Source organism: Panthera tigris, chromosome B1 (genome assembly GCF_018350195.1).
Source record: "Panthera tigris isolate Pti1 chromosome B1, P.tigris_Pti1_mat1.1, whole genome shotgun sequence".
Classification (NCBI taxonomy): Eukaryota; Metazoa; Chordata; class Mammalia; order Carnivora; family Felidae; genus Panthera; species Panthera tigris.
In genome coordinates this window covers 21423758-21437240 of record NC_056663.1, presented here as the reverse complement: position 1 = coordinate 21437240, position 13483 = coordinate 21423758, and the positions used below count along the sequence as shown (strand labels likewise).

General features: G+C 35.1%; 1 protein-coding gene across 3 annotated transcripts in view; it reads left to right on the top strand.

Moving 5' to 3' along the window:
• The window catches only part of MICU3 (mitochondrial calcium uptake family member 3), a 107381-nt gene that overhangs the window by 61866 nt on the left and 32032 nt on the right, over positions 1-13483 (top strand). For 2 of the 3 annotated variants that reach the window (XM_042983052.1, XM_042983054.1), the window contains exons 4-8: positions 109-187; positions 3968-4015; positions 6840-6922; positions 9500-9571; positions 12696-12734. In XM_042983052.1, the coding sequence (XP_042838986.1) occupies positions 109-187; positions 3968-4015; positions 6840-6922; positions 9500-9571; positions 12696-12734 (321 nt within the window). The remainder of the gene's footprint in view (positions 1-108; positions 188-3967; positions 4016-6839; positions 6923-9499; positions 9572-12695; positions 12735-13483) is intronic. The other variant, XM_042983053.1, reaches the window with a different exon arrangement.

Sequence of the window (13483 nt, the reverse complement as noted above, 5' to 3'; positions counted from 1 at the left end):
CCATGTCTCAGGTCCTTTAAGTGAAGAATTTTTTTGCATAGGCATTTAAATACTTTTTATTTATAAGTAAGTGGTTTACCATTAATATTGTGATACCTTATGTCATAGGAATTAAATCAAATGCTCTCAGAAACACCACCAGTTTGGAAAGGATCCTCAAAGCTTTTTCGCAATCTTAAAGAAAGAGGTAAATTAACTTTAATACTTATGCATTTTTACATGGACACTATATTACTTATACTATTTATATATTTTTTCCTCATACTTAAAGTAATTTTATTCATATGTGTGTGTGTGTGTGTGCGTGTGTGTGTGCATAGAGAAAAAACTGAAAAGAAAAATAGTAAAATATTAATACTGATTGTTTCTGTGTAGTGGGATTAAAGGTGGTTCTTATTTTTATATATATTATTCATGTCTTTCAAATTTTTTACAACAAAGTGAACCTTCATAGTACAAAAAATTATTTTTTAACCATATTGAGAAGTGTAGGTTAGGGGCGCCTGGGTGGCTCAGTCGGTTAAGCATCCAACTTCGGCTCAGGTCATGATCTCCCAGTCCGTGAGTTCGAGCCCCGCGTCAGGCTCTGTGCTGACAGCTCAGAGCCTGGAGCCTGCTTCAGATTCTGTGTCTCCCTCTCTCTCTGACCCTCCCCCGTTCATGCTGTCTCTCCCTGTCTCAAAAATAAATAAACGTTAAAAAAAAATGTTTAAAATAAAAGAGAAATGTAGGTTATATTTACTTACAGAAAGCATTTTTTAAAAATACTGATCTCCAACTATTTTTCTTCCTTCCATTTTACTTCCAGGCAACTATAGATATTTAAAAATTTAATCAGTATGAAAAACTTATTGGATGTCTTTTGGCCACCCAGTTTGAACATGTTTCTTTTAAAAACAACACTCACTGCAAAATCCACCTGTTTGATCATACTATCTTAGCTATATCTATTTGTCTAAGTCATGGATTCATACACTTCCTTGCAATCAAATTATACTGATTTTATTGCTGTTTTCTTTGACACTGTACTTTTTGTTCATATTTGTAGAAAACACTAACAAAATCTCTTTAATCTTACAAAGTAATTTCTCTTAAAAATACACTTTTTAACATGCTCAAGTATAAGAGTATATAAAATTAAAATGTTAAAGAAATTATATGAACAATTATTGGTTTGAAAATAATTATAGTATACTCTAGTATGAAGACAAATATTTTAAAGGAATAGTTATAGTCTATATATTTTATTTGAGTAGAATTAGAAATTCAAATTGCTTTCACCTAGTTGACATGGAATCTGAAAGGAGTAGACACTTTACCTTTTATTGCAGGATTTTTCATAACTAGAGTTTTAAAATTAGGGCCATGGTATCTTTAAAGCTCTTAGAAATTTTTTTCCTAGAAGTTGTCTTAAAGGTCATTCACATCTTAGGGTGGGATGATAGAATCAGGAAAATTCAAAGCTCAGAAAGAGAAGTTAGCAAATTTAAAAATATTTACTTAATACTTCTAGTGGGAAAATACAAATTGGATCAAGTATAATCTAAGAAAAATAAATGCCTGGAAGAAGGAAATTCTTTGTAGTTAAGGAGAGCGTTAAATCTGGAAGCCCTAAGTTTAGGCCTGTCCTAATCTTCTTTATGATGTATGCATATTAGCATGTTTTTCGGGGGACATGAGCTATTCAGTGCTACCCCCACAGAATTATCTGTATAGTGATGGAAATGTTGTATTTCTGTCTTGTCTCCCATAGTATACTGCCCTTAGCCCCATGTGGCTTTTAAGGATCTGAAAATGTGGCTATTGTAACTGAGGAAGTAAATGTTTTATTGTGTTTAATTTTAATTGTTTTAAGTTTAGGTAGCCACATCTGGCCAGTGGCTACCCTGTAAGACAGTGCAGAGCTGTGTCACAGTGATTGGATTATTGAAGCAATCCTTATACCCGAAAAGTTTTAGAACCTTTAGGTTAGGCGAAGTAGAATGTTACAGGCAGCCTTGCTTTTTTTATAAATAGGTTTAAGTGGCAAAGGAATTTTAAAGCTAAATCTTTAGAGCTATTAAAGATTAGTTTACAAGTGAATTATATCTACTTAAAATATTTCCCAGCAAGAAAATGCAGTTTTACAAAAAGTTAATTGAAATGCAACATTTATGAAAACATTATCCAGACTTAGTCATAACAGCCAACTGTAGTGCATCATAATAGAGGAACTAAATAGTATAATGTTTTTAAGGAACTTCCCTTAGAAGTTTTTTTGTTGAATTTTCAAAAGAAACCTAGTTGGCATCTTTCTTACCCTCTTTTTTAAAGATCACAGCATTACTATATGCTTAGCATATGTATTTATTTTATTTTACTTTTTGATCTTGGGTGGCCTTAAAATAAATTGAAGGGCCAGTTTAATAGTTTTCCATTTTTGTAATTGGAAAGCATTAGCATTAAGAAGTTACAGTTCATGTTTAGTAGTATTTTCTCTTTTCCTTGATCATTTTTATTAAATTATATCATGAGCTTCACTTTGTTCTCCATGCCTGTGGATTACACCACCTCAGAAACCATTTGGTCCTACAGACGGGTACCTACCATGATAATTGTGATCAGTGCTCTCACTGTTAAGAAGTAATCATTCCCTGTGAGAAACCTTGAGTTAATTATCAAATAAAAGATGTGTAGTAGTTATTAGACTTCTTTATACCAACCAGCATCTCTGTATTCCACCAGGTCAATCAGAACGACAGTCAGTGAGATGGGATTGTAAAGACATAGAGCTTTCTTTCCCATCCCATTTTCCTTTCTGTTTCTCTTCCTTTCTTCCTGTCTCCCTTTCTCTCTTTTTCTCTTTCTTCTTTTTTCTTTTCTTTCTCTCTCTCTCTCTTTGTTTCTTTTTTTTTTTTTTTATGAGGGATCCCTATGGAATCTAGGTATTGTATCTTTATATACGTTGGCCATTCCAGAATCTTTCTCCCATAACATTCATGGCAGTCAACCAGAACTATCTGTCTATAGGTCACAATATTGTAGTATAAACAAAAGAAGGGAATGCTTTCACAGGGCTTCTAGCTAGTTCCCTTCAAGTCTTCTGACAAACTGCCTGACAGTGACTCCTGTCCTCTTTGTTCTGTAACAAAGAGGGGAGCCTCAAAGAGCATCAGGGAAAATGGAGTTTCAGGGTTCACGATCTGATTATTTAAGGATTTTTGTATACCCTTTTACCAAACTTTAGGACTATCTGATATCTGGAGAAGTGTTAATTGACTTATTCCTGACTGTGATTTTCTCAGGATCCTCTTGGAAATTCAGTGAAGCATGAATTCTAGTTTGGGGTGCTATGCCCAAAAGTAAGAATTTGAGTAACAGAATATATATCTTTATTTACTCTGAACACCTTTCGAACTTTGTAATTCTGGGATTATAGAGAACTCGGGATGCAGTATTCAGAAAGTGTAACCCATTTAATTAAAACAAAAATTTCTTAAGAGTACATTTAATAGAAGCATTAAGTTTGTCAAGAATAATAAATGATAACTTGAAAGCAGACAAGTTTCATTTTTTAAGCAATACAGAAATTAGATTTGTAAGCAAGAATATCTAAATGTTTTTTCTGAAAGTTTCAGCACTTTACAGTTTAGCCTTTTTATTTTATGCTAGATTCATCCATTGAAAACTAGCAGCAAGTTTACAGCTAGCTATAAGTAAACATTGTAATTTTGCTTTCCTTGTCAAAATATCTAGGAGCATTAATGGGAATTTTACATGGGTTCTACAGAGGCATTGTGAAACAAATTAAAATTTGGGTTTTTTTGGCCATGATTTTAGAATAGTTTAGTCTTGCTTAAAACAGTACTTAGCATGTTCTTTAAAGCGGTAAGTTCCTTATTAATATTGCATATTATAATAATATTTTACTTGCTAAATATAAAGTAATATTTTATATATAGCATTACTAATACTATTTTTCTTCTAGGTGTGATTTCTTACACAGAATATCTTTTTCTCTTGTGTATTTTAACAAGTAAGTGTACTCATAAGTCTATTTTTGGATCCATTTTTCTTTTTTAATCAGAATCTTGGAAAACAAATCTTAGATTCTCTTACTACTGAAAATCAGTTTAGGTTTACCCATGGTTATTTTGCGAAAATCAGCAAATGCTAAGCATAGCACTATCAAGAGGCAAAAACGTAACTATTTTTATGGTTCTGGAATAGTAATAAAGTGCTCATAAATTACAAATTTTACGTCATATATCAATCCTTGTGGTTTAATCTACATGAAAGCCTAAAGATCAGGTCAGATGGCAATTTGTAAATTTCCTGCCACCCTCACAGAAATCACATATTTTTTAAGACTAGCATGAAAGAATGAGTCTTTTAACTAGTGAGTGTCAGAATACCCATCATCATCCTAGAACAGCTTTGTTACTCTCTTGCTCTCGTATGCAGCAGTTTTTATGAAATCTACAGAGGGCTTACTCGTGTTTTCAGTTAAATTTCATTGCATTTAATGCAGGATCTTACCTGCTCTAGTTCACTGTGCTCCAGCCACCTGGCTTTTGTGTTCCTTGAATTCTCACCTCAGGAATTTGTACTCTCTGCTCTTTCTGCCATCAGTGCTTCTCTCCTCAAGATCCTCGTGATAATAAACATTATCCAGGTTTCTTTTGAAATGTGAACCTTTCCTGACCATCCTCCCTCTCCTACCGCTCCCTTTTTCTCCCTTTACCGTGCTTTATTTTCTTCATAGCACTTAAAACTATTTGAAAGGATTCGTTCATTGGTTTATGTGTTCTTGTCTTTCTCCCCATACTTGAATGCAAGGTCCATGATGGCAAAGGTTTTCTCTTTTTTGTCCATTTCTGTATCAAGAACAGTGTCTAGCACATGGTCACCTCTCAAAAAACTAGTTGGTGAATGAGTGAAAAGAGTAAATGAAAGAATATCGCTAGAGGGATTTCTGTTTGTGGGGATATGTGGAGATGTATGGGAACAAGAGTATCAGTGAAACTCTGTCATTAGAAACAAGTCATAAAATTCCTTGTACCTCTATGATTAGAAAATTCAGAGCCACTTTGTTACTCTAAATTTACTAATGAATGGTGTTATGTTGGAGTTCTATCGTAGGAAGTTTGGGGGGGAGTATGTGTGTTTCAAAAATTATCCTTTATTCTTTTTTGTATTTTTTTCTTCCGAACTCAAAATTAAAACGTTGGTGCTGAAGCACGAGAAGTGTTGTATTAGTGGTTACACTAAGGGTTAGTGGTTAGTAGTAATACAACTGTCTGAGGTTGTTTCAGACTGGAAAGCCATTACAATTCAAGCCCAGTCAATGATGAATACTCCGTGAAAATCAAAGGAGTGTCAACCAGTATCTCAGAGACTTGTAAAAAAGCTGTATTGTCAGCTAGAACAACTTTGGTTGCAAAACTATTCATTTGAAATACCTAACACAGCAGAATGATAGGCAAGAATATAACAGAACTGGCTAGGGAAGCCACTTACTGAGATGGGACAGGGTGTGTGGTTAAATGTGTAAGGAAAACACCTGGTGGATGTGCTTACATGGAAGGGTTAGGATCCTGGGACACAGTGAATCTTCCTTTGGAGTTCAGGACCCATTTTAGAAACTTGCAGGAATTTCATTGAAAAATTATGGATGTTTTTTAGATTAGAACGAAGACCAAACGTGAAAACAGAGCTGACACAAAGTGGGCTACGGAATCTGTGTTACCTGTCTGTAGTTTTCTCCTCTTTGCTTGTTATTGCTTTAACTTTATTTTCCCTTCCAAACACTATGTGTAAGGACTTCCTGTCTGTGTGTTTTCAGGATCATCTCAAAGCTTAAGACTTGGTTATTAGGGATGATGAAATTTTTTATTTCTTTTTCAACTGAATGCTAATGAAAGTAAGTTTACATTCCTAAGCTATAAGCAAGAAATGAGCTTGCATATAAGACTGGCTTCTGTTTCCATTAGAGACAGCTATTACCAGTTAAGAAAGTAGGGTAACGTGCTTCTCTTTTGCTAGCTTCAAGGTTTTACAACAGGTAAATACCAAATGTATCTGTGGGAGGCCTCTCTTCCAAACTTTTTGCACGTCATCTCAAAAGAAAGGGTCAGATGTTTCTAAAAGGCATGTGTACTGAGCTTCTCTTTGAAGGACACGTTCAAGTTTTCTTCTTTATGCTTTAGAAGGGAAAAGATATTGAACCTCCTTATAAGATTCATAACATTAAAGCAGCTCTTAGTGTGTAAAAGTATGTCTTTCTCAGAAAAGCAATTGTTCCTTGTATTTGGGGGGAATTGAGAATTATTCAAGCCTCTTTTATATTTCTGTTTTTGAGGCTTCTAGAGGTTTAAACTCAGATATGTAATATCTTGTGCTTGACATTTATTTTCATAGGTCATTCGCACAATAATTTCCCTAAGAATTACAACTGGTCCATTGTGTCATGTTTTAACTTTTTTCTTTGAATCTAAGTAGTTGAACATATGCGATGATTTGATATTTCCCTTTTAAAAAAACTGACAGACTTTGGATAACAAAAAGAAGTATTTATTTTTGCAAGTAAGGTTAGTTAAATTTTACTGTCTGTGCTATGCAACAGTTACCACACAAATACTTCTAGAGTGTATTATCAATTTTGTTACTAAGTGTGCTAATACAGGAAGCAGAAATATGTATACATATATAGCTTTTATTATATTTAACTAATAGTAACATGCTGCTTTTAAATCCTTGGTTAAAGAAAGTATTTTTGTACAGTATATACATAACTGCTTACAACTGTACTTTATAAACATTTTTCCATTTCACAAGTACTTTTCTATTTTTTCTGGCAGAGCCACATGCAGGATTTAGAATAGCTTTCAACATGTTTGACACCGATGGTAATGAGATGGTGGACAAAAAGGAATTTTTGGTGGTATGTATATTATATGCTGCATTTTATCAGTAGTTAAGTATTGAATATTTATATTCTTATGTTTTTGCATTGTTTGAAATAATGTAGAAGGAAGAGTGAAAAAATTATGCTTTCACCTTAATTTAATAAAGAAGTATATTCTTACGTACTTTAAATAATTTTCATATTAAAAAATATATAAATTATATTCATTATATAAAGGTGATTATAGTTGTTACACGCTTTCTGAGCATTTGAAATGAGCCTGATATTTCCCAGTGCGTGGGTAACGAGCAGTCTGGGGGTGTTGTCTGTGCTCAGTTCTTCTCAGACCCCATCTTCTCAGTGCCCCCAACCACAGCTTTTTGCCACAGGAACTTCCCTTCCTTCTCATGATCAGATCTGTGGTTTTTCTTTCTGCTTTCCTCTTCCATTTATCACTGCCTTATGTTCCGGTCTGGTCCCCATTTTCCTATTCCCTTCTCCTGTCTTTGAATGAGGTCTGATGTAAAGTGGGGAGAGTAAGATTGTTCTTAGGTATTCACCTTCAGTCTTTCTCACCCGACCGACACAGGACTGGTGCTGGTGTGGCAACATCACAGCTGCTCACTCATCTTACCACCTCCCACTTCTAGAATCTTCTATTTCTTTTCACCCAGGGATTCTGCATCTACTTCTATGTCAAAAATGTCTGTTTTTTCCCCCTCAAAGTAGAGATCCTTCCAGTAACAAGATATATACCCTTAGCCCCTAGTAAAAAGAAAAGAGAAAGACGGGATATAAATAGCCATTTTGTTTTATATTTTCCTTTGTAACCAGCCATTAAAAATCCCTCAAAAAACCTCTTAAACAGCTTAGTATTTTCCTCAGAGGCTGGAACATGGAAGAGAAACTATGAAATCATTCTTTTCTGTGGTAGGAAAGAGAAGAGATAAAAATCCTTGTCGAAAGCTAATTAGTAGCCATTCAAAAAGAAGCAAGCCACTACTTGCTGGGATCTGTCCCATGGCTTCCTCTAACACCCATGCAGCCCTCGCTCGGACAGTCCCTGAACCAGGCCATTGGACCGGGAACCACAACAGACCCCTCATTCCAGTGTTTTCCAGGATGATGGGGGGAGGGGGGTAAGAGTTTTCAGGTTCAGTGCAAAGGTAGAGATATGTTCCTACCATCCCAAAGTCAACAGATTTAGTTTAATATGGTTTTGTTATGATAGCATAAAACTCCATTTTAGGACTTTCAGAATGGGCCTAGTACTCTAAATAATTTTTAGTAAGCTTTCTGTAGAAACTCCCAAGTTCTACCCCATTGATTAAAAGATTAACGTTTGGAACTCAGTCCATTGAAAGTCGCCTGTATAGAGATGTCCTTTGGAAAGCTGTCTGTGGAGACGGGAGGTAAAAACGTTCATGCAGGACCACGGCTTCTGCTCTTTACTCTTGTGAAGGCGATGGTGTGCTCCTTGCCTTTGTGGTGGCTGTACTGCTGCCTCAGGTGTGATGGCTTTTGTTTGTTGTTTTAGTCTGTTTGTCAACAGCAAAGAATTCCTGAAAGAAGGAGGTAGAGTTGAGCTAACTTAGTTGTTAGAGTCTAAAATCTAGGATTACCCTGCCTATTTATGAAATGAGTATTAATAACCTTTGCTGAAAACTCTTTTCACAAAGAAAAAGTGTGGGGATAAATGTACTTGTTCACAAAATCATTTATATTATGTACTGTATTTGTGTTATTACCTATGTTGGGAGGTAATACATTTCATCTGACTTTCAACTATTGCCTTATGAAATGAAGAGTTGAGATCGCTGTTCAGGTTACACAGACAAGAATACTGACCTCACCAGAAAGCTGTGATAGAGGTAGGATTAGGCTTCCCTTTGTAAGATAGAATTTTAAAGAGGAAATAACAGCATTAATAATAATAAATGACATCTCTTGAGAAGTTACTCTGTGACAGGCAATGTGCTGAGTAACTATGTGTAATATTTACTCTGCACAACATTCTTACAAGACCTGGCGATTACACCTCAATAAAGCTGGAGAAAAAAAATATTCCTGTAAGGGAAGGAGTTACCTCCTTGTTCTGGATGTGGAAAACATTCCGTGAATGATTAGACTAACTTACTCAAGGGGTTATAGGCAGAGCCCTTGCTCCCGCCAGCATTCGGTTACCTGAAAAGGACTTCCGAGGCCATCTCATTCCACATGAGCAAACTGGGGCCTCGTGAGGGATGAGTGACCTGTTCACCATCATGAAGTTAGTGACAGAAGATGGGCTCCAACCCACAGTCCTGAATTCTGTTCCAGTTTTCTTTATACCCCAGTAGGCTTTTTTATTTGTGGGTCACAGACTCCCTGTCTGTATGTCTTAGAGATAAAGTAAAGCTATAATCTTGTACATTTAACTTAACCATAGGTTGCCAGTAGCCAAGGGTGTGTTTTCTTTTTCTCAGGAAAAAAAAAAAAATTGGTACCAGAAAATATATCTGTAGCAGTATGAATGTTCTCGGTAGATGTTTTTAGAATATACCTAGCACAGGGTGGTAAGTGGGGCCCCGGAAACTCACTGGATATTTGATTCTTGATCACTTTCTTTGTCAGCTTCAAGAGATATTCAGGAAAAAAAATGAAAAGAGAGAAACTAAAGGAGATGAAGAAAAGCGTGCAATGCTGGTAAGAATAATTTATGGTAGTTTCAGGTGGGCCTTCTAGCTGAGAGTCGTTTTATTCATGCTGAGACACAAGAACTACAGTTGGTAACTTTACAGCTATCCCTTGCAGGAAAGCTTCCTAAAGTTCTTACGTAGGAAAACTGCTTCAGATTTCTATGCATCTGTATCAATATTATCTTAAATATTGATATTAAACATCTGTGTCCATAATCACATGCATTTTTTCATTTTCATCCATATTGTTGTTTTCCATGAGATTTGAAGGGTATATCATATAATAGATGAATACAGATCATTATGCATGAAAAAATTTAAAGGTGAATTGCAAAGATTTAATTCTACATGTGAGTGGCTTTAGTGGCACTGTAACAATATGGATGTTGAAGCAAAACCAAGGAAATAATATATTTTTTTGAGTTCTTAGAAATAAGAGATTCTTCTGGGGTGAGTAATGTTTTCAACTTACTCTGAAGGTAGAGTTAAGCAGCCTTTGCCTCCATTTCCCTACCAGTCTTCTTTCTGTTTGTCCCAAGTATTTCCGCCCGACAGTATCCCAGGCTCACATAATACAAATAACAAACAGGTGCTGAGATCTTACTCTCAGGGACTGTGCTGGATGCTTGTCGGCCCACCAGTTAAATTAGTTATCTTATTATCTGTAATTATGGCAAGCTAAGATTTGAGTCCATGGTTGGGCAGCTCCAGATCTGTACTTTAACCATTATAGCCTATTTCTTCGTCTGGTCCTTAGATAGCAGAAACACAGTTTTGTTGAGATGTAAGTGATGATTGTTTCATTTTAAATTAGTGGCCCTGTGCAGCAGCTTAGTTGGTCTACCTAGAGAGCTGCAACATTTTTTATTATTCTCATTGTTGTAAGAATATATATCACGTTTTTTTAAAAAACATGTATTATCTGTAGCAGATGGTGCCATATTTAATCCCAATAGATTGTGTGTTTATATTTAAATTAATAAAAGCAGATTATCAGGATTATGGAATACTTATTATTTCATAAGCTATTTGACTGTGATATAATTATCAGTTTTTGTTGAGTCACCCTCAGTATTCTAATTGACAAAGCTTATGGAAGACACAAAATCAAAGAGCTGGTTATAATGTTAGTCAGGTATTAAAAGGGGCATTACGAGTTCTCTAATTCAGGTCTCGTGATTTTCAAATTATAATTCATAAATCCCACGTGAATTAGCTCTATAATGCCATTTTTTTAGAGTATTAGCAATAACATGAGAGAACTAAATACCTTCGTAAATTTTGTTTCCTGTAGATAATATATGGAAAGTGTAAGAAGTTATTTTAATTTTGATAGATTAGCTATATTTAACTGCATAAGCAAATTGTTAATAAAATATCATTTAGGAGGCTGAATTACGTTGATTAACCTTTTGCTATACCTCGGGAACAGAATAGATCATATTTCAATGGACAGAAATTTAACTGGCTTTTTTTTTTCAGTATAGTTGAAACACAATGTTTACATTAGTTTCAAAAATTTAACAGTTTTGTTTATTTATTTATCTATACTGCTTTCAGAAAGGGCTTGTGAATCTTGCAAGGAAAACACAGTGCTGTTCTAATCATTAACATTTACTAAAATACGTAAGTCAAGTAACCAAGGGAGAGAGAAAAGGGAGCAATGACAGCAGACAAGCCACACTGGGAAAAGCTACATTGTCAGCACAAAGCTTGGCTCTGAGCTTTATTGCAGCCCAGGAATAGTAAATTTAATGCTGGTTTAATGAAAATAGTTCATAATAGTGATATAGTAAAACCTTATTAACTTTTATTAATTAGGGAAAGTCTATCCGAATTTGAAACTTAAGTTATATCAACATACCCTAAATTGTATAATTTTATATGCATATAGGTCAGTGAAGCTTCCTCTAGGAAATACATGGAGGAGACTTGTTTTAAAGAACAGATAAAAGTGACTTATAAGTAATATACTGTATAGCTTGTTTATATATAAGGAAACACTAAAGCCATTGATCTCCACAGATACTTCATAGGTACTTACCTTGCAGAGTTTAATTAGTGCTCTTGAAATTTATTTGTATAATTTAGCCATCAGAACTATTTCTTAAAGCAATTCAGAAATAATCTTTAGACAGCCTCTGAACTAAATAAACAGCACTCTAAGACAATACAGCTCTCTATGGTAATCTATTGTTAATAGATGCCACATTTTAAATAATGCAAATCTGAACTGGTAAGATTTTTGAATCTTTAAGCAATTGAAATTTAGCTTATAGTGAAAATACATTGATTACATTAGAGAGACAGTAGAGCACAGGCTCAGGAGCCAGATTTTCAGAGTTTGAGTATCAGCTCTGCCATTCATTATCTGCCTGACCTTGAACAGGTCCTTAGCCTCTGTGTGCCTCAGTTTCTTCATTTGTGCCATGGGGATAATAGGAGTAATGGCCACATGTGATTGTTATGGGGATCAAATGAGCTAAAACATGTCTCCGCTTAACCGTATATGAAATATACTAAATCCTCATGAAATAAAACTGTGCTGCGGGGGTCAAGAGGGAAACAACGTATCTTGAGACACTCTGTGCTATGTCCATTGTAAGTGTTGCTCCCATTTAGTCCTCATTACATTTCTGCAGGTAAGTGTCATACTGTTTTCCAGAGGAGGAAGCCATCTTAGAGAGCTTCATTGACTTGCCTCAGGTCATGGCGCTAAAAGGAGCAGAACACGATTCCACTGCAGGTGTCTCATACCATATCCACTGCCATGCTGCCACATCTAGAGTTTTCCCCTAATCCATATGGAATTGCTGAAGCATGTCAGTAAAACCGTGTACGTCAGAGGAGTGTTTTACTCAAAGCCATAGTTCTGTCAGAAAGTTAAAACGAAGATGGTTGAAATGAGCACAGATTCACTTAATATTTAATTGTATGAAATTTGAAAAACTTTGCTACTCATCTTTAACATTTATCCCACTTGTATTGTGTGTGTGCTCTATATAGAATGTAGCATAATGATTTGCCCTTCCTAATTGATTATTTTGTCGTCTTTTTCTTTTTTTCTTTTGCTATACTTGGGTTCATTCTGAAATGTGACACTTCATTTGGCCCTTTGTGCTCTATGTCAGCGTCTTCAACTTTATGGATACCATTCTCCTACTAATAGTGTATGTACAATACTTTAAATGTTCTTTATGTAAATATCCCTCACCTGTTGTACTTGATGATGTTATTTCTTTGTATCCAGCTATATCTACTATTGAAAATGTTGAGGAATTTATTGAATATAATAAGGTGCGGCCAAGCCGATTTTTTTTATTTCCTTCCTAGATTTATAAGAAGACTAAAATTTACAAAGCAGGTGTATATCTTTAACTTTAGATTAAAATAAGGGAAAGGTGAGTGAACAACTACCAAAAGCTCTGATAGAATAATCAAAATTTTATATTTTTCAGCAGTATTTGAAGAGTTAAATACAAATTATGGAGCAGATTCTCAGGCTATGCTCCTGCAGAACACAGGTATTTTAAGTACTAGATCTATCCATCTGATAATAGTCTTTCTCAGTTCTGATAAAGAGGAATATTAATAGATAGACTTTTCTTGGTCATCAGTATTTCTGTAAAATTTTTCTAAAATCTTGAATGCCTGCCTACGGCCTGTGGTCTGTACAAAAGTCTGGTATGATACTTGACATGTTTAATATATCATGTTATTTCTCGAAGAGGATTACCACTTTCAGACTCTTCTTTTCTTGAAAAAGTTGACAGTTCTGCAACGGATCTTCCAGATATGCTTATGCTCAGTTTTCTTCTCCTTTCCTTCCTCCTGGAAACTCAGAGCTTGTTGGTTAGCCCAGCTACTAACAACGGAGCATATAGGCCATGGCCCCTTTTGAATGTAAACATGCACAGTT